Source organism: Dermochelys coriacea, chromosome 6 (genome assembly GCF_009764565.3).
Source record: "Dermochelys coriacea isolate rDerCor1 chromosome 6, rDerCor1.pri.v4, whole genome shotgun sequence".
Classification (NCBI taxonomy): domain Eukaryota; kingdom Metazoa; phylum Chordata; order Testudines; family Dermochelyidae; genus Dermochelys; species Dermochelys coriacea.
The window spans coordinates 54620174-54646672 of NC_050073.1; the positions used below are offsets into that span (position 1 = coordinate 54620174).

Sequence of the window (26499 nt, forward strand, 5' to 3'; positions counted from 1 at the left end):
AGATTGCACTACAGTATGTGTCTGAGGTGAATTGAAAAATACTATTTCTTTTGTTTTGTTACAGTGGAAATATTTGTTATAAAAAATAAATATAGAGAGGACTGTACACTTTTTATTCTGTGTTGTAACTGAAATCAATATATTTGAAAATGTAGAAAACATCCAAAAATATTTAAATAAATGGTATTCTTTATTGTTTAACAGTGCAATTAATCACGATTATTTTTTTTAATTGCTTGCCCTACTTTCTTTTTCAAAGTCCATGAGGAAAACATTTGAGCACTGGGGAGAAAATAGAGAGACCTTCAACGTGTGGAATAAGCTTGACGCTGACTTGGAAATGGATAGAGGGGATTAAACCCAAGTACACTGTACAGCCCTATCCTGGGGAGATGCTGTCTCCAGCTCTGCAGCAACCCTGGGGTCTGTGTCTGACCTTTTAGTAGCATTGCTACTGCTTGTTCTGACAATTGAGAGTTATAGGCTTGAATTGTGGGTGTATGAGTGAGGCAGCAAAAGGAAAGGGCTTGGAGCCTGAAAGGTTGTGGGGGTAGGAGATGCTGAGGGAGGGCAGTCTGGGGAAATGATAGTTTGTGAGGCAGCTATATGAGCTCAGCCTATGTCTCTCCCTGGGGTAAGCATTAGCTGGGCTGGTCTCTCATTCCCAACCACCAGGGAGATGGGGAAAGATTTTGACTCTGAATAAAATGCAGTGACCTGAAATCAGTAATAATGGAGAATGCAGCAAGGGGAGTTTCCAGCAAGCTCTTGGGCTGCCCTGAGATCCTGCTCCCACAAGCTCAGGTGCAGAACGGGAGGAAGCCTGTTTGACTACTAACCCATCCTGTGTGTGTGGTGTTGCTGCCCATTCTTCCACAGAAAACAGGAGCATGTGGCTAGGGCTGGCCAAGCAGCAGGTAACAATCCTGCATGCACAAGGCTGGAGTAGGTGACGTAACAGGTCTTTCTAGCCATACAGAATAAGAGATGCTGCAGTTCAGAACTTGTGCACAGGATATTGCTGGAGCTTGGTGCAAAGGGGGAAAATAGTGCTGGAGAGCAGAGCATGGTGAGTGATATAATTTTACAGCTCCCTGCTTCTTGCAATTGCAATTCTTGCCATTTAGCAAGTATGATATGGCCACAACATGCTGCTAGGCTAGAGAATACTGGGGGTGAGGGAAGAGTGCTCACTGTTTGTCACAGGAACATATTGCAACCTGTGTGGTGGTTTGGACAAGGAAATAAGCAACCCGCCTGGCTTCTGCCTTTCTAGGAATCATCCGTCTGCTGAGGAACTTGAGAACTAATGTGTCCAGGTCTCTGTGTGGCACGTGGGGGATAAAGAGAGAAGTGGACAGGGAGCATGGGGTCACTTTTAAGGAGAGGAACTTGAAAGCTGCTGGACAGTCCCTGCCATGTCTCTGGGGCTTTCCTGAATTGCTGTGCGCCAAGGGAGCTGATTTTAGGGCCTAAACAGCTCTTGGGGACACACCCAGGGAAAATTCAGATGGTTCCTCTGGGGAGATACACAGTCAAGAATCTGGCCTCATTTTCCCCTTGCTTTGATTTTATTATCATTGTTATGTGTATCCAGAGGCCCTAATCAGCATTGGGCATCATTGAGCTGGACACGACATTAACACAATGCTGCCCAGAAGGGCTCACAGTCCAATTTTAAACAGGATGCTACTGTGAGTGTAACAAAAGAGGGAAGGGGAAGCTCTTTTGTTTTTGAGTTTGGGCAGCAGCTTCCTGCTGAGAGAGGGAGTGTGAGCGACACCACTTTACTTCCTGAGCTGACAGGCTGAACTGGGAGGGGGCTCAGCACATACAGGTCCCTGCAGTCTAAGGTGCTGAACACACAGTTGAGGAGCTGGATCTCTTGAGTTTTAATTCTGGCCCTGACAATGGTGCCCTACATGATCTTGGCAGGTCTTTTCCCCTCTCTGCCTCTGTTTTCCCATCTGTAACATGGGGACATGGTCTGGCCCTCTTGGCAGAGGGATTGTGAGGCTTCAGGAGTTAGTAGTGTCTGCAGAGAATTTTAACAATGGGAGGTGGTCACAGGGTCTCTACTCTCGCCACTCACTCTAGGACACCTCTTTGTGGCTCAACACTGGTTTGACACTTTGTGTTGTGGTTTCTCTGCCCTTTGTCCCAGTCTTTCATTCTGGGGCCTCTCTCATATGCCACACACTTCAACACTTTCTCTTCATCGCTTGGCCGTCTGGCCAGGCCACTATAGTTTTTCCCCCTTTTGGAATATCAGTCTCTGTAAACAAACTGCCTCAGGCAATCTTCAAAGTCCAGTATCTTGTCTGTGCCACTCCCGCAGTGACAGTTAGGGAATCCAGGCCCACCTTCTACACTGGGTTCCAGCCCAGGGGACCCTACAATCAGCAGCTAAGATTCAGATAATTTCAGCCTTGCTGTTGTTTCCCCTAGGCTTCTTCCTACTCCTTTCTCTCAACCCTGAGAGTGACCGCTGACTCTCTCCCCCTGGAGCAGCCCCTTTCTGCTCTCCTCTTCCTGCCTAGCTGGGCTTCAGATTCAATGAGGGCTGTATATCCAGCGTATACCTCACCCGATGCAGCCCATCCTGGCAGGTAGATCCTTCTGAGCCATTTTAACTCCTTCGGGGTGGTGTGGGGAAAACACCTTATCACAGAAGTACTGGATAAGTGGTAAGCACTAGCTCATCTCCTCCTCCTCCCTTTGCTGTGTAAACACCTTGCTATGGCCCATAGGCCAATAACTGTAGTAGCCACAGGAATCAGGCATGGGGTGACCCTTGGGACAGGTCCTGAAACATCCTTGCCCCTCCAGGTATGCTGTGAGCTGGAATGGGTTCATTTGAAAGCTACCTGCTCCTATTGATACCAGCTCCCATTCCAGTAAGGCTTCACCACTCAAGCATCTACCAGTGTGACTATCAGTGTCTTGCTGTGTGAGTTGCTTGCAGGCTACTGATCCAAAAGCGAGCAGCAGTAGCAGCTTCCCATGGGGGAACCAAGTCTATGGAATGAAGGCTGTCCCTGGATACCACTTTCTTGCTGCCTGGTAAGTTGGGAGGTCTTGCTAAAGCATTTCTGAGACATGGACAGCCAGCTGAAGCCAAGGTGGCATTTACACAGAATGGATGAGATTGGAGCTCAGCCTCTGACTTGCTTGGGGTGATGGTGACCAGGTGCCCTGAAATCTAGGATATAAACAGGGCACTGCAGCAAGGAAGTTCACTCAACTAGAGTCACAGATGACCTTGACTGGAAGCTGACAGCTGTGTGGAAGCTTGTGCTACTGGAGTCCTAGTTAACTCTTCCTTAACCAGAATGACACCATCCTCATTCTAATGTGGATCAGTGGCATTGAGTTTTGTCCCTGTGAGGCAGCTTTTTGGCTAGGAGGTGTTAACTGTTGTCATATGAGGTTGATTTGGTGTCAGATAAAGTAAGGCTTCTTTAACGCACTAAGACAAATAAGGTGTTGAGACAAAGGCATGAAAGTGAAAGGGTTGGCAGGATGTGGCTTTGCTGCAGATGAATCAATCCAAACATGACTAAAGCGCTGTCGAGAAAGCCTTTGTGTTGGCACCAACAAGGCACTGCTCTGAGGAAGCTCACATCAAGAGAACCTTAATTCGAGCCAACAGGGTCAGTTCTGGTCAGTAGTTAGAGGGCAGACCTCCACGGAACATCTCCGGGGTGTTGCTGCTTCAGCAGGTGGCACTATATGCACAGTCAGCGCCAAAGTAGTCCCCCTGCACTGTGCAGGGGCCATATTTTGGATGAGCCAGGCCGGCGGGGTCTTGTCCACCTGTGGTCGTGAAGGATCCCCCAGAGCTCTCTCCCCAGGGTCTCAGTCAAATCCAGGTGGCCTCTTTCATTTCCCCCGGCGGCTTCGGCGGGCTAGAGTCATCTCCCTCCCTTCCTGCCCCACGCTGTTGGCGTGCGCTGGTCCCCCCGGCGCCCCGGGGAACTGTGCAGCGTGGAAGCGGGAGGGAGTGGGGCGGCGACGGGCGACGGGCGACGGGCGAGGCGCTTGCGTGGGGCTCCGAGCGCCCGCCCTCAGGGCCCCGACCGGGAAGCGGCGGCCCCAGAGCGGGGCTGTCTCCTCCCCGGGGGCTCTGCGCCGGCTGCCCCCGCGCCGCATCGCCCCCCTTTGCCGCCCGGTCCCGCCGGCTGGCTGCAGTGCGGGGCTCAGACGGCAGGTGGGGCTGCCGGCCCGGCGTTGCGGCGCGGAGGCAGCTGCGCGGGCAGCTATCGGGGTCCTCGGGCCGCTCCGCGCTGCCTCTTCCTGCACCGCTGCGGCTGCCCGCGGGGACGCGCCCGCGCCCGCGCCCGGGGCCGGCTGCCGGGGCATGAGCCAGGCTGCCGGCGGGGCGCGCGCCGTGCTCTACCGGGCGCGGGGCCGGGCTGTCTCCGGCGCGCCGCCGCCGCCCCCCCCCCCGCATGGGCAGGTGGCTCCCGCTGACCGCCGGCACCCACGGGTATGACAGGGGCTCCCGGCGGCGGGTGAGCGCAGAGCCCCTGGGCCGGGTCCGCCACGGGTCATGGAGCCGCAGGAGCAGGAGGGGTGCGCGGGGGCCGGCGCCTCCAGCTCCCCGTCCTCCAGCAGCTCGGAGATCTCGCTGGAGCCGGAGAAGGGCCCCGCGCTGGGGCGAAGGCAGAGCAACAAGAGATTCACGGGGCTCAGGATCTTCGGGCGCAGGTGAGCGGCGCGGGGCGCGGGGCAGGGAGCCGGGGCTGCGGCGTTCGCCGCCAGACTGTCCCCGGGGCCGCTTGCCTGCAGCGGTGTCTTAATGTGGGCTCTGGCTCAGGATCCTGAGGGCACCCTAGCCGGCCTTGCCCGAGCACAGGTGCCTGCGGCGCTCCTGCCCAGAGCTCGCTCCTTCTAGGCTCTGGTCTTCGGGTCTAACTACAATTTAAGTTTTTTGTGGGTATAGCCCTGTCGCATAGGAGGGGAAATAAATCATGGCCCCTAACGAGTGCAGCAGTGCCTGCAAAAGCCTCAGCCACCTTATACCAGCAGAAAGGTACTTTTTGCCTGTAGAGCTTATTTCATTTGGGGGGCTGCCTTGAGCTATACTGGCAGAAGAACTCTTGCTGGCGTAAGCTGCATCTCCGCTGGAAGGGTTTGTTAATATACCTAGGGCTTTCTAGTGTAGACGAGGCCCAAGTCTTTACTGTCATATTCCTGATGCTGCAACTTGCAGGGTGGGAGGGTTATTATGTAGAGTTTGGAGAGAACAAACTACAGTTTAGCATTTCCAAAGAACTTCACAAGGCAGGCCCAACACCTCTTTCCCCTTCCCTCATGCTATTGGACTTCTTTATTTTGCTGCTTACTATATGGTTAAACTTTGGAACTCAATGCTGCAATATACTATTGAGTCAGGAAAAGAAAAAACCCACGAGTATAACTGCAGTGACGCTGGTTTTTGTACAAGCGCAAGGGCTATTGATCCTCATACTTCAGGGCATCAATTGATTACTAGCTGGGGTCAGCAAGAAATCCAAGCATACAGTGTCGTAAAATTAGCTTTTGGCTGCTGGAAATAAAAGAGGCGGCTAGAGAGACCATTGGTCTGTTTTTCGCTGCGGTGGGAGGTGATCTGAGGCAAGAAACTCCCTATTATTCATACACAGTCCATTTCCCCTAGACATGCCTTTCCCTTGCTCCTGGGACCCTCAGATAGTACTCCGATGAAGTGAGCTGTAGCTCACGAAAGCTTATGCTCTAATAAATTTGTTAGTCTCTAAGGTGCCACAAGTACTCCTTTTCTTTTTTCAGATAGTACTGTTCACCCTTCTGTGAGCGAACTTGAGCCATGTTGTTGCTGGTTCGTGCTTCCTGCCGTTTGCTGATTCCTGTAGAATTTAGACTATATGCTTCTTTGGAGCAGGGTCCATGTCTTTGTACTGTTTGTTTATGTACAGTGCCAAGCACAATGGGCACCTGATCCTGACTGGAGCCTCTGGGTGCTAATGTAATAGAAATACTAAATAATCAAATTGGGAATTCTCCCCGCAAAACCAGTGGAAGAGGTTCCATGTGTGGGCTTATGTGGAGAGTCTAGCAGCTCCTAGATATAAAGCCCCTGTCCTATCCTATCCTCTCCTTAAATTGCACTGGATCAGCCTGCCCTGGAGGTCTGAGAGGAAGCAGGACTGTTCATAGATAAAAAAGAAAAGGAGTACTTGTGGCACCTTAGAGACTAACAAATTTATTTGAGCATAAGCTCTGATGAAGTGAGCTGTAGCTCACGAAAGCTTATGCTCAAATAAATTTGTTAGTCTCTAAGGTGCCACAAGCACTCCTTTTCTTTTTTGCAAATACAGACTAACACGGCTGCTACTCTGAAACCTGTTCATAGATAGTAAGGCCCCCCACACACACATACACACACACACACATATTTTCATTATTTCTAGTCTCTTATCCAATTAGACATGAGAGCACAGCTGGAGTGGAGACAGTGCTTGGTTATCAAAGAGGTGTGTTGGGAGTGGCAACCCAGGAGTTGGTATTAGGGACAATATGCATCCCAGATGAACAGAGAGGCACATATCAGCTGGGTTGGAATATGGGGACTGGTGACCAGAAGGAGCTGTTTCCCTGTTGCTCCAGTGTGTGTCTTTACTTAAACAGAAAAGGAGTACTTGTGGCACCTTAGAGACTAACAAATTTTAGTGTCCTTTTTCTTTTGTAGAGAAGCAAAGAGTGTGTTGTAAATGGCTTGTCTAGTTTTTGTAAAGTCCAGCCACGAGGAAGTTTGTGTGGAAGGTTGGTTCTTTATGAGAGTATCCAGTTTTGAGAGCTCATTCTTAATCTTTCCCTGTTTGCTGTAAAGGATGTTGATCAGGTGGTTCTGCAGTTTCTTTGAGAGCGTGTGGCACAAGCTGTCAGCATAGTCTGTGTGGTATGTAGATTGTAATGGATTTTTTACCTTCAGTCCTTTTGGTATGATGTCCATCTGTTTGCATTTGGAGAGGAAGATGATGTCTGTCTGTATCTGTACGAGTTTTTTCATGAAGTTGATAGATTTTCACTCTATATGGCTAAATTCAGTGCCTTGCATAATGACAGGTTTCAGAGTAGCAGCCGTGTTAGTCTGTATTTGCAAAAAGAAAAGGAGTACTTGTACTCCTTTTCTTTTTGCGAATACAGACTAACACGGCTTGTACTCCTTTTCTTTTTTGCGAATACAGACTAACACGGCTGCTACTCTGAAACCTGTCTTTACTTAGTGCTTGTGTGTCAGGGGTATCTCCAGACCAGGAAGGGTTGGGTCTCTTAGGTTATGTCTGCACCGTGGGGAGGGGGGAAATCCACAGCAGCGAGTCTCAGAGCCCGGGTCAACTGACTTGGGCTTGTGCTACAAAGCTCAAAATGGCAGTATAGATACTCGTAGTACAGTATAGATCAGAGGTTTTCAAACTGTGGTTCGCGAGCTCCATTCGGGTGGTCCGCAGGTAGTTCCCTCTAAGGTGCATGTCGGGGTAGCCACATGTGAGAGAATGAAGGGCCACCCACCTAATTAGTGGAGCCATGCAGGCGTGGCTCCGATTAGGTTCCTGGACCCTGGAGAAGACACACATTTAAGGTGAGGTGGTGGCCTTGTGGGGTATGGGGGGTAGATGGGAGGGGGCAGTGGGGTGAGAAGAGGGGGTGGGTGGAATTTGGGATGTGCAGGGCTGTGGCGGCCAGAGAAAGAGGCGACTTTCCCCAACTCTAGGGTTGTAGCTGCCATGGAGAGAACCCCCCTCCTTCCCAGCCCCAGCTCGAGGGCTGCCGTGGCGGGGAAGACCCCCCTCCTTCCCAGCCCCAGCTCAAGGGCTGCCGTGGTGGGGGAGACCCCCTCCTTCCCAGCCCCAGCTCGAGGGCTGCTGTGGCGGGGAGAGAGGGCACATCCATTGTGTTAGAAAGGTAAGACTACTGATATTAAAATATGAGTTGTGTGCTTTTATTTGTAGAACAAAAAACCATTAATTATTATTCAGGTTTATTCACATAGCGCTTTTATCCAAAGCACTTCACAGTAGTCAGCTAATGGTACAAACAATATTTGGAAAGATCATTAAGTGGTCTGCCGAGACCCTCAGCAATTTTCAAGTGGTCTGTGGGGGAAAAAAAAAAGTTTGAGAACCACTGGTATAGATACTATACTGTTATTTTGAGCCCTTTAGTGTGAGCCTGAGTCAGTTGACCCGGGCTCTGAGATTCGCTGCGGTGAGTTGTTAGGTTTTGTTTTGTTTTGTAATATAGCTGTAGCCATAGGAGCAGGCACCATGTCTTCCTCTGTATCTTGTACTCCTTTCTCCTTCATCTCACTGGGCCACATTCCGTCCTTCGGCTGTGGAGCTGCTCTTCAGAAAAAGATATTTGAGCTCTCTGCTTTTTCTTTGTGCAAGTACCGTCAGTACCACTTGCTTTGATGGGGAGTGTGGGAAGGGGCTGTGTAGGTCTGTGCACCTGGCAAGCAGGCTGCTGTCCTTGGACCCACGGATTCTGTGTTTCACAGATGTACCCTCACTGGGCTGACCGGGATGCTCTGTATGGGTGGCTGCTGGTGTGGATAGGAGCAGGCCATAATTTCAGTCCTAGAGATGTAATTAGAGGCTCCTGCCCACAAGAGAGCGGCCTAGTGTCTGATTAGGCAGTGAACAATATGCAATGGCAAAGGACTGGACCAGATGTTGTGGTGACAGCTGGTTGAGTCAGTGTGTAATCACGCTGGTCAGTGTGGAGGCTGCACTGTGCTCTGTATGGTGGGTGTCACTAAGTGGTCACCTGTATGGTAAGTGTTACTAAGCGGTTGCCAGTCTGTTCACACATTGCAAAACAATTCAAGGTAATATGTAGTGAATAAATGTGAATCAAATGCACCTTGTTCCTGGCCTCTGCTATTTCAGTCCTGGGCATCCCATATACAGCTCTGACAATGCCCCTTGATCCTCACATATCACCTCACTATTCCAGTCCTGAGACATCTCCACAACTGAAACTGCTGACTGTTTGAGGGGAGTGTGTGAGGGTTATTTTTCCTGGTAATGTCAGAAGTTTTGAGGCAGGTGCAGAACCTTACAGGTTAAGAGCCTGGTTAAGCTGTGAAGTGGCCTGGGGTGAGCTGGACACAAGGGTGATGGGGTTGGTGATGTGTTTGGACTCTCACTGAGCACTGTTTCCTTTGACTCACTAAAAGTAAATTGAGTAAAGGAAAACTGGGAATCATCCTCTCACACAGCCCTCTTTCCTGCAGAAATGGGACTCTGGCTTCTCTGGTTCTGCACTCTCAGAGCTGACTGAGTAACATCTCCTTTCCTCTCTGGCTGTGACATAACAATCCTGCAGCCCGTGGGAAATGGGTGCCATCTGCCCCCTGCTGAGCATTAAGCCTTCAAACTACCAGGCGCTTCAGACAATGATTGTGATGTCCCTGGGCTGTGAGGCTCTGGGGTGCTTGCTTGCTTTTACCCCATTTTCCTTGCCTACAGGCCCTGTGTGCTGCTTCCTCCCCCATCACCCACCTGAATTTGTCAGACTTCCAGTGTTTGCCCCATTCCTCCCCAGCCTTAATACTCTGGGGCACTAGCTCATTGTTCAGTGTTCTGGAGGCTGATTCCCATCCTTCTGGCAGGGCCTCATGCTGAGGTTCCATGCCCATGTGAGTGAGGGGCAAAGAGTTGTACACCCATTCTGTGATGCACACATTCCAGTCAGGAGTCCCCCTCTTTACACTCTCTCTCTCTCTCTCATGCCAGCCCTTATATTGATATGAGCAGGCCTAACATGTTGCCAAGGTGACTCCATCACAGGACTGGCTTCCTTCTGCTCCGGTTTCAGATTTGGCGGCAGAGGCTGGCACAGTGCATGATGCCATCTCTCTCCTTCTCCCAAGATTAGATAGTGTCTCTCCTCTCCTTCTCAAGGACATGTACCCCCTTGGGGGGGTATATATACTGCAATTTTAAGTGCAGCATTATCTGTAGGGAGAGAACTGTGGGGTGTCTCTCTGTGTGGACCCCTGGATGATGAGGAGGGTGGGAGCGTTACACAGGACAATATAGAAGGAGGTAGGGTATGTGTGTGTGGGAAGGGACGTCCTGCATACTCATGACATTATACTGTCCAGCATTGCTGGAATATCTAGTCCAGCTATCTGGTGGCTTTATCCTTTCTTAAAAAGAAAAGGAGTACTTGTGGCACCTTAGAGACTAACAAATTTATTAGAGCATAAGCTTTCGTGAGCTACAGCTCACTTCATCGGATGCATTATGAGCTGTAGCTCACGAAAGCTTATGCTCTAATAAATTTGTTAGTCTCTAAGGTGCCACAAGTACTCCTTTTCTTTTTGCAAATACAGACTAACACGGCTGCTACTCTGAAACCTTTATTCTTTCTTGTATCTCTTCTTTCAGCAGAAGCACCATGCTAGGTTGTTCTGGATGGGGATGATTTAGATACAGCACTTAAGAACAGGAGTACTTGTGGCACCTTAGAGACTAACAAATTTATTTGAGCATAAGCTTTCTTGAGCTACAGCTCATTTCATCGGATGCATTCGGCGGAAAATACAGTGGGGAGATTTATATACGCACACAGAGAACATGAAACAATGAGTTTTATCACACACTGTAAGGAGAGTGATTACTTAAAATGAGCTATTACCAGCAGGAAGGATGGGGGGAAGGAGGAAAACCTTTTGTGGTGGTGATCAAGGTGGGCCATTTCCAGCAGTTAACAAGAACGTCTGAGGAAGAGTGGGGGGTGGGGTGGGGGGAGAAATAATATGGGGAAATAGTTTTACTTTATGTAATGACTCATCCACTCCCAGTCTCTATTCAAGCCTAAGTTAATTGTATCCAGTTTGCAAATTAATTCCAATTCAGCAGTCTCTCGTTGGAGTCTGTTTTTGAAGCTTTTTTGTTGAAGGATAGCCACTCTTAGGTCTGTAATCGAGTGACCGGAGAGATTGAAGTGTTCTCCGACTGGTTTTTGAATGTTGTAATTCTTGACGTCTGATTTGTGTCCATTTATTCTTTTACATAGACTGTCCAGTTTGACCAACGTACATGGCAGAGGGGCATTGCTGGCACATGATGGCATATATCACATTGGTAGATGCACAGGTGAACGAGCCTCTGATAGTGTGGCTGATGTGATTAGACCCTATGATGCTGTCCCCTGAATAGATATGTGGACAGTTGGCAACGGGCTTTTTTGCAAGGATAGGTTCCTGGGATAGTGGTTCTGTTGTGTGGTGTGTGGTTGCTGGTGAGTATTTGCTTCAGGTTGGGGGGCTGTCTGTAAGCAAGGACTGGCCTGTCTGATCTGTGAGTGTGAGAGATCTGTGAGAGTGATGGGTCGTCCTTCAGGATAGGTTGTAGATCCTTGATGATGCGTTGGAGAGGTTTTAGTTGGGGGCTGAAGGTGATGGCTAGTGGTGTTCTGTTATTTTCTTTGTTGGGCCTGTCCTGTAGTAGGTGACTTCTGGGTACTCTTCTGGCTCTGTCAATCTGTTTCTTCACTTCAGCAGGTGGGTATTGTAGTTGTAGGAATGCATGATAGAGATCTTGTAGGTGTTTGTCTCTGTCTGAGGGGTTGGAACAAATGAGGTTATATCGTAGAGCTTGGTTGTAGACAATGGATCATGTGATCTGAATGAAAGCTAGAGGCATGTAGGTAGGAATAGCGGTCAGTAGGTTTCCGATATAGGGTGGTGGTTATGTGATGATCTCATAAGAACCTCAGTCATGGGCAATACAGAGAAATATAGGGTAGCTAAATTCTTTATGGGCCTTGGAGAAAGGGAAAGTCCTTGTACAGTGATCCTTGGAGTGAGGTGTGAGTACTGTGTAGGACATCAGCTGTGAGCTGCTTCATTTGCTATGCAAGTGGCTCCCATCTGAATTTCAGAGTGGCAAATGGGTTTGGGTCCCACTTGATTGGGAGCGAGGTGGCATTTGGTGTATTGGGGCAGTGTTTTGGGGAGGATAGTACTGGACAGTCTTTATCCGTGGTATGCGCTTCCTTCTAACTGTGATTGACTGAGAAGCGTACACCTCCCTTAGGCTGGAATGTGGCCAGCACATGGGGGTTAAATCCACAGGGACCTTTTGTGACCACAAGTGATCAGGAATTTGGGTTTATGTCCTGTCTGAAAGATGTCCCCTCCAGAATCACAATGACCCCTAGCATTTGGGTCAGTCCTCACTTAGATAGGAGGGTGCCCCCTGCTGAGTCATCCACACCACGCTCTGAAGCACCTGACTGCTCCTTGAAAGTCTCCCATTCTAGAGCTGCCAAGACCTGACATTGCTTACTATAACTTGAGCTGATGATCTTGTAGCCTCAGGTGACATGGCAACAGCCTTCTTGCATTTAATCAGGTAATCAGTGAGTACATGGAACTACAGGCAATACTGTAAAGGAGAGACTGATCCATTGCCAGTCCCCCTGCCTTTGCCTGGCATGTGCCTTCACCAGCAATGTATGCCCCAGATACCCGCCCACCCAAATAGCTGACACCTGATGTATCACCACTGCCTCACTGCAATGGAATCCTGCGGGTGGATTGCAGCATAGCCCAAGCTGCTTACAACCACACTCTGTGCTCTTAACAAAAAAAAAAAAATACAGTCACTGGAGGGGCAACAAGGCCGAATGGTGAGGGCATTCCCCCTGCTTTCCACTCTTTTCTCTGGGTTCCAGAGTGGGCATCAGTGGCACATGATGCCTGTGAACTTGGTGCCACCTCTAATAAAGTGCTCCCTGGAGAGCTGGGAATGGGCCTGGTAGGCAGAAGAGGCAGTGGCACTAGCTTTCTCGGAAAGCCGCAACTGCAGCAAGTTCGGTTCATGCATTCTGAGAACAGGCTTATTTCTGTATCTTGTAATTGTCTTAAAGGGAGGGTGGAGTAATTGGCTCTGGAATTGATACAGACAAGTGCACAGTGCATGCATCTGGGCCCCAGATGGGCAGTTCTTTTAACTGGGCTGATGAAGAGATTGGAGCTGATCAGGTGATAAGGAATTTAATCCCCACCACCTTTCTGGCTACCCCACTTCTCACCTTGTAAGTGAGCCATCAGAATGAAGTCCCTCCCATGGGGCGGGGGGGTTTGCATGTGTTGGGGATTAAATCTTTCCTAACCTTCCTTTCCCTATAGGTGAGCAGTTGAAATAGGGCTGCATCCATGGGGTGTAATGGGCTCTTCATGAGAGGAGGTAAATAGGGTGATCAGAGCAAACACTGAGTTATAGACCGTGGGGATGTTCATGATCAGCAGGGATGGCAGTACAAGCCCCAGTCCAGGGTTGTAGATGGAGCTGCCAGCTAGCTTATGGTATGAATCTGGCTGACCTCCTTCCCTTGGCTCTGTGCTATCACACTGTGACCCTGGGAACGGGGTGAGAGGAGCAGTTACACTAGGGAAGGTCTGTGGGTGAGGCAGTATACAGGCAAACATGAAACCAAAGCAAGCTCCCGCCTACGCCTCTCTGAGGTGTTACTCAGTTTGGGGACTTGGTGTCTTTGTTTCATGTATGTGTGGAGGTGGGTGAGAGGAGTCTCTGTAGCCTGTATTCTGCTGGGCTGTCTCCTCCTCCCCCAGTTCTTATTGCACTAACTGTACTGTTCACTGTCCTCTTTAACTGACAACCTTTCTGTATGTGAACTTTTCTAAATCCGCTACTGAATTTTCCGTCTGTTGCTCTTGTCACAAACCAAGGGGCCTTGCCACAGAATATGGGCCCAGTTTGCTGCGTAGTAGTACATGGGGCCTTGTATCTATCTCCATATATCTTGTATATATCACTTCAGACCCAGCTGCACCTGGATGTGGTTCTTGAGCAGAGGGTTAGAAAAGATACCCTGCCCCTCCCCACACACACACACTAGCTGGGGTCCAGGAAGCCACCCATGGTGAAACCTTCAACCTCCAGTTCTTCCCATTTCTTTCACTTCACAGATAATGAGCATCGATGGGAAGAAGGGCTTTGCTGTTGGCTTGCCAGTGCAGGAGCCAGTGCCTGGGCTCCTGAGCTGAGCTGCATCTGCAGGAGTTTGGGGTAGCTGCTCCTCTCCTACTGACACTTCTGTTTTTGTGAGGGAGGTGACAAGCTACAGCTCCTGCTTGCGCTGCCCTGCAGAGGTCAGAGCAGTGGGCTGCCTGTGTCTCCATGCTCACTGCTGTGGAGAAGGTGGCAGGTCTCCTAATCTGATTAGGGGCCAGAGCGTGCCTTCCAGGAAACTCTGTAATCCAGTCAAGGGGACGAGATCCAGGGGAGGGCAACTAACCCCTTTGTCCTGCGGGATTGGGCCCTTCATTAGAGTGCAGAGGGGAACGTTTCTGTCTGGGCCTGTTTCCTCATTCCAGGGGCATTGGAAACTTGTTGGGTATTGTGGTGTGGGCATGGGGCGCGACTAGAGGCACTTGTGTTGGTACAGCCCATGTCAGGAGGGGTGCTGGGCATTGGAAATGTGGGTATGGACCCTATTGGGGCAGAAATGCTGGGCGTCAGGGCAGGGATAGGCCCTGGCAGCAAGGACAGGGGGCCCTGGCAGGGAGGGCAGGAGCTCGGGCAGAGAGAGGGGAAAAGTGCTAGGAACAGGAAATGATGGAGTGATTAAGAGTCCCTGGATGGTGGGGGTGGAGAGGTGCTGGGCGTTGTGGGGGCTGGGGCATTGGCAATGGTAGGGGAGGAGGGAGCAGCACTTGGTATTGGTGGCGTGGATGCAGGCCCAAACAGAGTGACAGGCAGAGGTTCTGAGGATTAGCAGAATGGGCACAGATTCTAGCAAGTGGGGCAGAAGTGCTTGGTATCAGCAAAGAGGGGGCAGAAGCTCTGCGGACAGTAGAGGGGTTGAATGCACGTGGTGAGGTGTAGTGAATGGGCTGGGCAGGCCAGGGTCCTGTCAGGAAGTAAAAGCACTGAGGTGTGGGGAGCTGGACAGGCCCTGTCAGGAGGGGAGAAGAGAGGTGCTGTCAGAGGGTGATACGGCTCTGGGAGGAGGGCAGAGACACTGAGTTAGGGCTGGTCTCTTGTGTTGTAATTCAGAGGGGCAGACAGGCTCTCCTGAGACCTGCTGAAGCCTCTAAATATAGCTTCCTTGCCCCTCTGGTTTCCTTTGCTCCTGTTCCCAGGTCACCCCTTGAGATGACCCTCAGGAGCCTGTTCTCAAGCATGCATTTGCTGGCTCCTATGGTGAGAGTTGGAGCCTGTTTTCTCCTCAAAGTCATTGATTCCAGTGCAGCCCAAGTCAGTGGTGACTGAACATCCTGGCCATCGGACATTGTCAGGCTCTGTCCAGCCTCATTTGACAAGTGTCTGCATTACCAAGTCCAGCACCTTTGGTGGGGCTCATTAGCCCCAGTCCATACTCTTAGCAAAGAAATCAGGTAGGTTTTTGGGACTTGAATGCCCTTCACACCCCTACAGCTGGCCCTTCCAGGACATGACTGAAGCACGTTGGCAGGATGTGGTGTATCCCACAATTCTGTGGCTATTAAATTCACACCTGGCCACATAACTATGTCCTGGAATCTCTGCTTTTAAATAAATAGTTTCTAACGGTGGTGGTGGTGAAGGAAACCTCAGAAAGGTGAGCACAGGGTAACCAATACAGCATTGTCTTCCTGAGCTTGTAGAGGGCCTGAAACAATAGCCCTGAGAGGAGTGAACTGCTCTTTCATCTAATGGGCTTGTTATAGGGTAGCCCTGCCTGGAGCACCCTCCTATGCCCCTTCATGATAGGCATGTCTGCCTCAGTTTCCCCCCTAAGGTGGCCCGATAACTTCACTTCAGGCTTTTTTGTCTCAATGCTCCCTCGATGGGTTGGATAATTAAAACAATATAGTCCATAACAAAAGTCCCACACACACAGTCTGTTTCTTGCCCCAATACAACCAGTCACTAAAACTCAGATCATCTTGTGTGTGGTATGTAGAGCAACGAGGGACTAGTGCCTTCAACCATGCCCAGACTCTGTCAGTCCTTTCCTGTTTTTGTATGAGGATGCCGTTCCCAGTGGAGTGCACTCCTTCTATTTTCAGAAGGAACCCTTGGAGCATCTTCCCTCATTCCCCTTGCCTTTCCCGAGTCCTCTGGGTCCAGCTGTCCGGCTCCAAGAGCCAGCAGGCATCTCCCACTGCTGAACCCAACCTTCTTCTCTCTCCAGCCTTCTCTGGCCTTGGCTCTCTGGCTCAGGAAGGACACCTGGCTAGCGCCTCCCTGGCTTGCTCCCCGCCAACCCTTTTCAGCCTCCCAGCGCTGGCTTTGGGTCTATAAGATCAGCCAGTTAGTCCCCCTGCTTTAATTCCTGATGATAATTCCTTCCTCTTTGCAGGGAGCACCTGCAAAGCTTTCCCTAGAGACCACCTCCAGTCTCCTCCTCACTGCTCTGATTCACTGGGTGTCACTTCCGACTTTTTTTAGCGCCCAGGTGCTGCCACATCCTCTTAATTGGCCAAACTGGGAGCAACCCCCCCCCCCCCCCATTCTGGCACAGGAGGGCTGGACATGCTTTCTTTACAGCGGCCAGCCACTCTGTGATAGGACTGTAACTCTACAGCAAGATGAGTCTATGGTCTACTGAAAGTGTGGGGACAGTGTAAATTATACTGAGTTCAACATCAAAACAAGCAACATGGATGGCTGCAGCAATTTCACACTTTCCAGCATGGATCGGAAGTGGCTGTAGAATGCTGAGGCTTTCTGTGGAGTTTGGATCTGGCTAAGGAGAAAGTTGGGTGTGTGTGAAGTCTGCTTCCTGTGATGTCCACAGTCTGGGAAGAAATAGAGGCCTCTGTCTCCTGGGCTCTGAGTCAGGCATCTTTCTCGAGGCCAAAATTCAGCTAATAAAAAATTAAATTCTGACTGGTCATGCTGTGTAGGTGGCCACTGCCTCGCTCAGGGGAGCTGAAAGCCAGTGTCCAGTGGGAGAAGGGAATGAGAAGCAGAGGCATTTTTCTCCCTCTCCTCCCTGCATTGGGTATATTCAGCGGGACACTGATGTGAAATGCCTGCATTCAGTTTCTATGTCATTGGCTTGACAAGCTATACAGACACAACCAGGGTGTAACAGAGGTGGAGCTGTCAGGTCTGTGTCATAATCTGCCTGGGGCAGGGCTTCACCCTCTGTTTGGGTTAATGCCCAGTGATAGGTAGCTCGGTGCCATCTATACAACTCCCCCTCGTCCATGCCCAGCTCCTCCTCGTTGCTTTTTGATTAAGTCTTCTTTGTCCCTGATCATCTGGGGACGTTCTGGCTCCTTCATGTGCAGACCCTGGCCAGTCTCTCCCTGTTATGCTGGTTGCAGTTGCTCCTTGCTAGGTTTGGAATGTGCTTTGTGACTCAGTTTCCACCCCTGGTTTATGATCACAGGTTCTGCATCTGAGAGTCTGACATAGGTTTGCACCTCTCCCTGCAATGAGGGATCTGCTGGGATGAGAGATCTTTGCAGGCAACTCTAGTTATTTGTCCATCCCTATGATTTGGATGTTGGTCTGGTATATTGAGCATCATTCACCTTTGCGGAAGATTGTGTGCTCTCCTGGTTGGGAGGTGAGACCTGACTAGGATGCTATAGTACTGGAGCATGGTTTTGTTTGAGTGTAGTCAAACATCCCAGATTAATCCCCACCAACTGCTTGCGCAGTCACATGTGCATGCATGTACCTGCTGCACTATGCTTACAAAGGCTACTGAAACTATCTTCTCTGTGCCCTGCTGAACATTCCCTGCTGTCAGGAACGGTCACTGATGAGGTGTTAAACTACTCTGCTTAAACTATGCATGGAGCAGCAGCTAATGGCAGACTTGAGTCACAATGCAAAGGTGGTCACAACCCCACGTTTGGGTGTGTTCCAATAACTGCTGCCCTGACGCCATTCTCTTGGGGCACAGAAATCTAGTCCATGTTCATTTTTCCTCGCACTTCAGCAGGGCTTCACCCCAGGTCCATTTCAAGGGCGCACAGGATGAAAGGTTCATCTCTTCCCAGGATGGCTATTTGGGGGCAGTCCTGGGCTTGGAAACCATGTCTGTGCTGGAAGTCACATGAGTCCATAGACTTCTGTCCCAGGAAGCTAACAAAGCACCTCACTGCAAAGGGGTTTCCCCTACTATGGTGCAGCTTGTCTTCACGGGAAGTGCTGGTGCCACAAACAGCCTGTCGTTCACTAGCTGCTGGAACTCTAGTGTGACAGATGGCCCAGGTGCAGTTTCACTGCGTGTATCCAGTAGAGTAGATGCTCCAGCTCTTGGAGTCTCTTTCCCTTCCCCCTAGGTCATGTATCCCTCTTCCCCCTCCCTCTCCTGAAGTCTGGGTCAGGAGCCCAGGGGAGCCTGGAGCTGAATTCTCCTTTCCCCCTAGGGGAAGTTGTCTGGCTCCATTGGTGGGGTGAGGAATCTCAAGCCTCAACAGACATCAGCCCTGAAGCGCTCAAGGAGCAGGGGTCCAGGCAGATGCTGATTGGGACCCAACTTCCCCATGTAGCCCTCGGGGGAAGGGGAATGTGCTGGGCCAGGTGCTGGCTGCTCTGTGTGAAAGTTCTCTCAATTGGATTATTTGTATCTTATAGTCAGTGCCTCAATGACTAGTGCCTTGAGTTGCCCTGATTCCGCTGTAAGCCTCTTACTGAAAAACCCGGGGTCACCATTAAAGAGCACATCACACCCAGGAGCATTGCTGGAGGCACTTGGCAGCCAGCTGACTGTGTTAAAATATGTGAGGTTCTCCATGGATTTGCCCCTCTTAAGGGCTAGCAGATGGCAGGATTAAAGGGCTGCTCCACTGGTATGGGGTCCCTCAGTGACTTTCTCTGAGCGTTGAAGTGGGATCCGTCTTACAGGGGCTTGCAGGGGCATTAACACAGTAGGAGCTGGCTAAGAGGGATGCTAATCAGGGAGGAGATGAGATCCAGCATCCTGCCTTTCCTCTGTGGAGAGTAGATCCACCCAGTGTAGGGGACAGCAGGGCCTGGGCCAGGGGCTCGGACACACCTGTTGGGCTGGTTTCTTGCTGTTGTGCACTTGTGCTGGATGTTGGTGGACATAAGCCTGCAGGTGTCATTGCTCTTCCAGACCCAGCTAATTCCACTTTAAATCCATCTGCCTTTCTACCTATCTAGGTACAGTACTTTGCAGTCCTTGTAACTGGAGTAATCCCCCTTCCCCAGCAAACACACCCACCCTGCCTTGCTGTCCCATGTTTTCCAGGTGCATGTGACAAGGGCTCCTTTCTTGTGATCTTCCCCATGAGCGTCCCCCTCTCCCCTTCAATAGGGGGCACGGTTACCAGGGGCACAATGCCATCAGATAGGTGATCATGTGGTTATCAAATCAGTGGGAGAAACACACAGAGGCTCCCTGGTTCTAGGAGCTGGTGGTGTCCTATGGTGAGGGCTGGTGGGCTGCCCAAGAGAGAGGCTGGGATGTATCACTGGGCTGGCCTGTGTAGTACATGGGGAGGAGCAGCAGGGCAATTCAAGTTTCACATTTAAGGTGGGCAGCACTGCGGTCCTGCGGCCCTCTCAAGCTGTGCTGGGGCTGCCTTATACACCTTATTTCAAGGATATGTCATTCAGCTGGAGCTTGGAATTGGTACTGTTGGCCCAGGTAGGGGCTTTTTATAGACAGTGTTGTTCATCGGCGACTTGGTGCTGTGTGTGCATCTCATCACTGCCCTGCATTCCCCTTCTGGGAAATAAAGGGTGACAGCGGGAAGTCACACCTCTTGTCTGAGGCTTCCAGCAAGGACCCAATTGTACAGGTGCCTGACATCAGGCAGTCACCTGCCTGAAAACTTTGACTGTAATTTGAATACTGTGGAGAGCAGGCAGCAGGCTAAATGGGCCCTTTTCCATCTCTAGTTTCTGTGGTGACTAACTCACTTCACACACATGCCACTCATTTGGTTTGGATTTGAACTTTTGACCGAAAGCCCAGTAAGCTATTCCCACTGCCCCTTCGCTTGGTCGGAAGTGCGACTGCTTTTCCGTAAGGCTGGTGTCGAGAGGTTGAGCCGTGATGGAATTCGGGGTGCAAATATCTTGGCTTCTGTTTTCCCAGCTGCCCTGACTAAACAAGGCTACGTGCTGGTTCATGCAAAGTTTGTCAGGTGCCTCTGTCATTTATTTGAAATTCAAATAAATAGCTGTGACTGGCAGCCAAGATTCTGGAGTGAGGGCTGCCAAGGGACAGGAACCACTGTGGTGCAGTGGGCAGGAGGGTGGGGGAGATAGATCAATCACCTGACTCTCCTCCCTCAGCCTTGCTGACAAGTATCTGGGTCACACACAGGCAGCTGTTTAAAGCACATTGACACAGGCCCACGCGCTCTTACTGCTTGTAGGGCAGTGCTGCCACCTGGTGGTGAAAGTCATTTCCTACATCTGTTCTGTTTCAGTTGAGCCTACAGATCCTGTAAAAAGAAAAGGAATACTTGTGGCACCTTGGAGACAAGTTCTGCTTTTCTTTTTGAGAATACAGATTAACACGGCTGCTACTCTGAAACCTGTCATACAGATCCTGTGAATCAGTGGAAGAGGATATAGAAGAGATACAATCTAATTCTCCCCCCCCCCCCCCAGTTCCTGAGATCCCTACAGTGTTTCCAGGGGTGCAGGAATTAGAGATGTGACCTGAAGGGCATCCTGTCCTCCAGGCCAGAGGCTGAGGGATCCCATGCAGAGGGTCAGTAGTGCAAATTTTCGGACTTTGCCCCATGTGTTTTGGGCTTGGTGGCTATGGGCACAAAGCAGCTCTGCTGCCCACTTACCAGGATAGTCCCAGCTGATGGCAGTAGTGGCCTAAGTGCTGTTTGGTCTTTGCTGGCTGTAAAATGGAAACGGAGGTCTTTCCCGTCCTGCCATGGTGTGGCCTTTTATTGTATTTAAAATGAATTTAGTAATGTGGTGTTACACTCAAGGTACAGGTATGGGCTCCAGTGACATGCTGCTGGAGTCACTCAGTGACCCAAGGTCAGAAGGGACCATTGTGATCATCTAATTTGACCTGTGTAACGCAAGCCACAGAACTTCCCCCCCAAAGAATAACTTCCCAGGAATGGTGGCCCATACACTGGGGGGAGTGCAACCAAGGTGGGGGCTTCAGAGTGCTGGTTGTTGAGGATGGGGGTGACAGGGCAAGGTTGCTTCATGGTGGGAGGGGAGGCTGTGTGTGTGTCATGGTGCTGGCAGGTGGGGGTATGTGGAGCTTGCTGACCACTCTCTTTGTGTCCCTAGACTCCACCTGCCCCACAAAGGCGTCCTCCCTTCCCTCCAGGGCAGCCAGCCCAGCCGTTGGGGATCCAGGAGGATAAAGCACAGGCCAGCAGTGTATAAGTATGTGGCATTTTTATTAGCTTGCCCAAGCTGTGTAGTTTCAGCAGCTGCAGCAACATGGCTGTTCAAGAGCTCTCTTCCCTCTCACCCGCGTCTCACCTAATGTTACCCTCTTGTGTCTGCATGAAACCAGGCTGCTGAGGGCCAGGCTGCTTGCCCACCTTGTGTGTCACTAACCTTGTCCCCAAGGGCAGCGCTCTGAGCTGGACTTTAATCTGCTAACGTGGCAGCCTTGCCCTAGTTATTCTGCTACCGAGAAGCTTGTGACTTTCCAATGTCCCTGTCCATGAGCATTTCTGCTGGCTGCAGAGGTGGGGGACAGTGGAGCAGCTGGTGGCTCTCTAATAATCCTGGATTTATGACACTGTAGTGCCTAGAACCTTGACAACTGGAGCTCTATAAAGACCTAAGACTGGTAGATGATCTAAATCAGTCGTTCTCAACCTGGGGTACGCAGAGATCTTCCAGGGGTTAGGTATATCAACTCATCTAGATATTTGCCTAATTTTACAGCAGGCTCCATAAAAAGCACTAGCAAAGTCAGTACAAACTAAAATTTCATACAGACAATGATTTGTTTATACTGCTCTATATATTATACACTGAAATGTAAGTGCAATATTCCAATTGATTTTTTTTAATAATTATATGGTAAAAATGAGACAGTAAGCAATATTTCAGTAATAGTGGGCTGTGACACATTTTTGTGTCTGATTTTGAAAGCAAGTCATTTTTAAGTGAGGTGAAAGTTGGTTGTATGCAAGACCAATCAAACTCCTGAAAGGGGTACCGTAGTCTGGAAAGGTTGAGAGCTACTGATCTAAACAAGGCTGTCCAAGGGGTTGAGGGAGGGCATTCGAGTTGGACCAGGCCATGAAGCCAAGCTTCAGGAGAGTCTGAGCATGCCAGATATGGTGGGGTATGGATGGGAACCCCTTTGGTCAGGTCATGTCTGGTGATAGACAAGTTGTGCCCCAGGAGTGAGACCTCAGACCATCTCTCTTCATTGAAGTGGGGCAGGACCTAGAGAGGTGAGTCCTGAGGGCAGATTCCATTGGGTGAACTGAGGTGATGTTCCCAGGTCTTGGTCCCAAATTCTCTTTAATTGTTATTCTTTGCAGTATGGTAGCACTCAGAGGCTCCCATTGTGCCCCTTGTGCTGGGTGCTGCAGACACACACGGGAGCATGTGGTGCCTGCTCTGAAGATCTTTGTTTCCTTGTTTCCGTTTAATGAGCGTGTTCCATCCTCTGTGTTATACCAATGAAATAAAAACCAGCAGGATCTTATTAAAGGGGAAAAGGCAAAATGCCACATTTATTGTGAATACAGAAAGAATCATAGTAAGCAGTTAGTTATAGCTATAACATTCCATTCAATTTCATATTTATTCACACATTCATTCATACATACACACACAGAGGTTCTGCAAGGCTGTTATCATAGTTAACAGCATTAGAGTTGCTCATGCCAAGCCACTGTCCAGGTGGCCTGGACATGAGGAGGGAGCAGGGCCTTGTCAGATGCTCATCTGATGCTCCTGGAAGTTGGTTTGCAGAATCAGACCCCAAAGTTCTTACTTTCTAAAGTCCATTTTTATAGGAATTTCTTCCTATGCCATTCTATGGGAATTGCTTCATCATGCTGTTGCTGAGTCAATCAGCAGATAGCACGTTTCTGACGGCTCCATGCTGCCAGATGTTATCTTGTTCTTTGGTTTTCCCATCCTTGAGGCTGTTGGGTGGATTCCCGTCTGCCCTCCGGAGATCCTCTGGTTATTTCCACTTGACGCCTTCTTCAGCCGATGGACTCTGGATTCTTAGGCTGGCACCTCCCTGATCATTCAGTTATTATCCACACCAAGCATCCATCCACATACATCCTCTATCTCTATTTTAATCACAATTGTTAACAAAGGGAGATGAATACAGCAAAAGGGCGGGGACTCTTTGGGTGCTGTTTCTGTTACGGAGTATTGCTTTGAGTCTCTCACTGTGTGAGTAGTTGTTGTTACAAAGAATTGCTTTGAGAACAGACTCTGTCTTAGATTGTACTAACATAATTAGCAGCTTGCAAGTTTCTATGAGGGAGAGAAACAGTACCAAAAACCAAGAGACCTCTTAATTAGTTTAAATTCCAGGGTATTATGGGGAATCAAACTCATTTGTGATTTTAATACAGAACTTCTTTAATATGATCCAACATCTGCACAATAACCCCATTGTTTCCATGTTTCCCTCAGTGCCTTGCGTGGTGGATGGCAGGTCCGTGGTGAGCAGTGCCTTCCAGGCCAAGTCCCTTTGTGATCCCCAGTCCAGTGTCCTTCCTTTGTTAGATACCAAAGGCTTAACTAGTCAGAGATGTATGCAGTTCGCTGCTCAGTCTGGGGCTTCTTGAAAGTCTTTTGGGTGGAGGCAGTGTGGCTGAGACCCTGCATCTTTGTGTAGCACCCCGGGGGACAAAGGGAGCGAGCCCCAAATCTGTGTGAGGCAGAATGAAGAGGTTTGGCAGGAAATGAAGTGCTTCGGGTTTCAGAGTAGCAGCCGTGTTAGTCAGAAAAGGAGTATTTGTGGCACTTTAGAGACTAACCAGTTTGAGCATAAGCTTTCATGAGCTACAGCTCACTTCTTCGGATGCATGCAGTGGAAAATAGAGTGGGGAGATTTTATATACACAGAGAACATGAAACAATGGGTGTTACCATACACACTGTAAGGAGAGTGATCAGGTAAGATGAGCTATTACCAGCAGAGGAGAGAGAGAAAAAACATCTTTTGTAGTGATAATCAAGGTGGGCCATTTCCAGCAGTTGACAAGAGCGTGTGAGGAACAGTAGGGGGAGAAAAATAAACAAGGGAAAATAGTTTTAATTCATGTAATGACACATCCGCTCCCAGTCTTTATTCAAGCCTAATGTAATGGTGTCCGCTTTGCAAATTAATTCCAATTCAGCAGTCTCTTGTTAGAGTCTGTTTTTGAAGGGTTTTTTTGTTGAAGAATTGCGACTTTTAGGTCTGTAATCGAGTGACCAGAGAGATTGAAGTGTTCTCTGACTGGTTTTTGAACGTTATAATTCTTGACGTCCGATTTGTGTCCGTTTATTCTTTTACGTAGAGACTGTCCAGTTTGACCAATGTACATGGCAGAGGGGCATTGCTGGCACATGATGGCATATATCACATTGGTAGATCAGAGGCTCATTCACCTGCACATCTACCAATGTGATATATGCCATCATGTGCCAGCAATGCCCCTCTGCCATGTAAATTGGTCAAACTGGACAGTCTCTACGTAAAAGAATAAACGGACACAAATCGGACGTCAAGAATTATAACGTTCAAAAACCAGTCAGAGAACACTTCAATCTCTCTGGTCACTCGATTACAGACCTAAAAGTCGCAATTCTTCAACAAAAAAAAACCTTCAAAAACAGACTCTAACAAGAGACTGCTGAATTGGAATTAATTTGCAAAGTGGACACCATTACATTAGGCTTGAATAAAGACTGGGAGCGGATGTGTCATTACATGAATTAAAACTATTTTCCCTTGTTTGTTTTTTCTCCCCCTACTGTTCCTCACACGCTCTTGTCAACTGCTGGAAATGGCCCACCTTGATTATCACTACAAAAGGTTTCAGAGTAGCAGCCGTGTTAGTCTGTATTCGCAAAAAGAAAAGGAGTACTTGTGGCACCTTAGAGACTAACAAATTTATTTGAGCATAAGCTTTCGTGAGCTACAGCTCACTGTTCTCTCTCTCTCCCTCCTCTGCTGGTAATAGCTCACCTTACTGGATCATTCTCGTTACAGTGTGTATGGTAACACCTATTGTTTCATGTTCTCTGTGTATATAAAATCTCCCCACTCTATTTTCCACTGCATGCATCCGAAGAAGTGAGCTGTAGCTCACGAAAGCTTATGCTCAAATAAATGTGTTAGTCTCTAAGATGCCACAAGTACTCCTTTGCTTCAGGTTAAACGCCAGGGGGCGTGGGTGCTCTTCTGTGCTGTATTCTTAGAGGAGTTTGAGATGGAGGAAAGCTCTGCAGGGCTCAGTGCAGAGTTACTGCAACTGCAGTTTTCTGGTGCTTTGTCCAGCTAGGCTCTACCATCCCCAATGATGGGACTCCCACCAGGAGATAATTTCTCAGCCTCGTCCATCTTGCTATTGGGGCATTTTTCCAGAGCTCAGCTTGTTGTCCTGTTAGCAGGCTTGGCAAATTTTGATTCTGATTTTTTTAATCATTTTGATGGATGACACTGTTTTATTTTTAAGCATTTTCCCCCAATTTTTATTGATTTTAAATTTTTGCAGTTGTGGGAAATTATGGAGGGTCAGACAATGGGTGAGGGGGTGTCAGCCAGCAATTATGTAATGATAGTAGATGTTGAGATTCAGAAAGTTAAAGCTGTATTACCATTCAAACACACTGTCCACAGCATATGTCCAAATTTTCACCTTAAATCAAACTCTAAGTTCTTGCGCAGCATTTTTCTTACTTTGCCTCTCTACATTTTGATTATCATCAATGGAAATGTTTGTTTGTATACAGTGAAATCAACATTTACTAACAAAAATCTTAAGCCTTCCAAACCATCCCGTTGTCACTTCATCTCATGCTCCAAGTTCTGCCCCAAGTTTCTTCTAACTAAGTCATCTCCCTCCTTTGAAATTTACCCCTCCAAACATTTGGAGACTGTTCTGACATATATGCACCTTAGCCCAGTCAGAGAGGCATATTTTATTTAGCTTTTTAAAATCGCTTCTCTGAGAGGAAGCTCAGCAGTCTGCACACATGGGTTATTTAGTTCTGATATGGAATGGAATGAGTGAGATCAATAGCATTTATCCATTAACTCTGGCCTCGGTTCCCCTGACACTCAGGCCTGCCCCCTCAGGGGCAAATACATAGCCAAAGGAAGCCATTAGCCAGCTAATGACAGGTTTCAGAGTAGCAGCCGTGTTAGTCTGTATTCGCAAAAAGAAAAGGAGTACTTGTGGCACCTTAGAGACTAACAAATTTATTAGAGCATAAGCTTTCGTGAGATGCATCCGATGAAGTGAGCTGTAGCTCACGAAAGCTTATGCTCTAATAAATTTGTTAGTCTCTAAGGTGCCACAAGTACTCCTTTTCTATTAGCCAGCTAACT

The 26499-nt window shown here is 49.1% G+C and overlaps 1 protein-coding gene across 14 annotated transcripts in view; it reads left to right on the forward strand.

Annotated features, from left to right (window-relative positions):
- DGKZ (diacylglycerol kinase zeta) overlaps positions 1 to 26499 on the forward strand; it is a 104927-nt gene that overhangs the window by 17340 nt on the left and 61088 nt on the right. For 3 of the 14 annotated variants that reach the window (XM_038405204.2, XM_043515633.1, XM_043515634.1), the window contains exon 2: positions 21252 to 21350. The exons of 6 other annotated variants lie outside the window; for them this stretch is intronic. In XM_038405204.2, coding sequence (XP_038261132.1) covers positions 21252 to 21350 — 99 coding nt within the window. Of the gene's footprint in view, positions 1 to 4398; positions 4711 to 21251; positions 21351 to 26499 lie in introns of those variants that run through there. 5 more of the 14 variants (XM_038405203.2, XM_038405205.2, XM_038405207.2 and 2 more) reach the window with 2 other exon arrangements.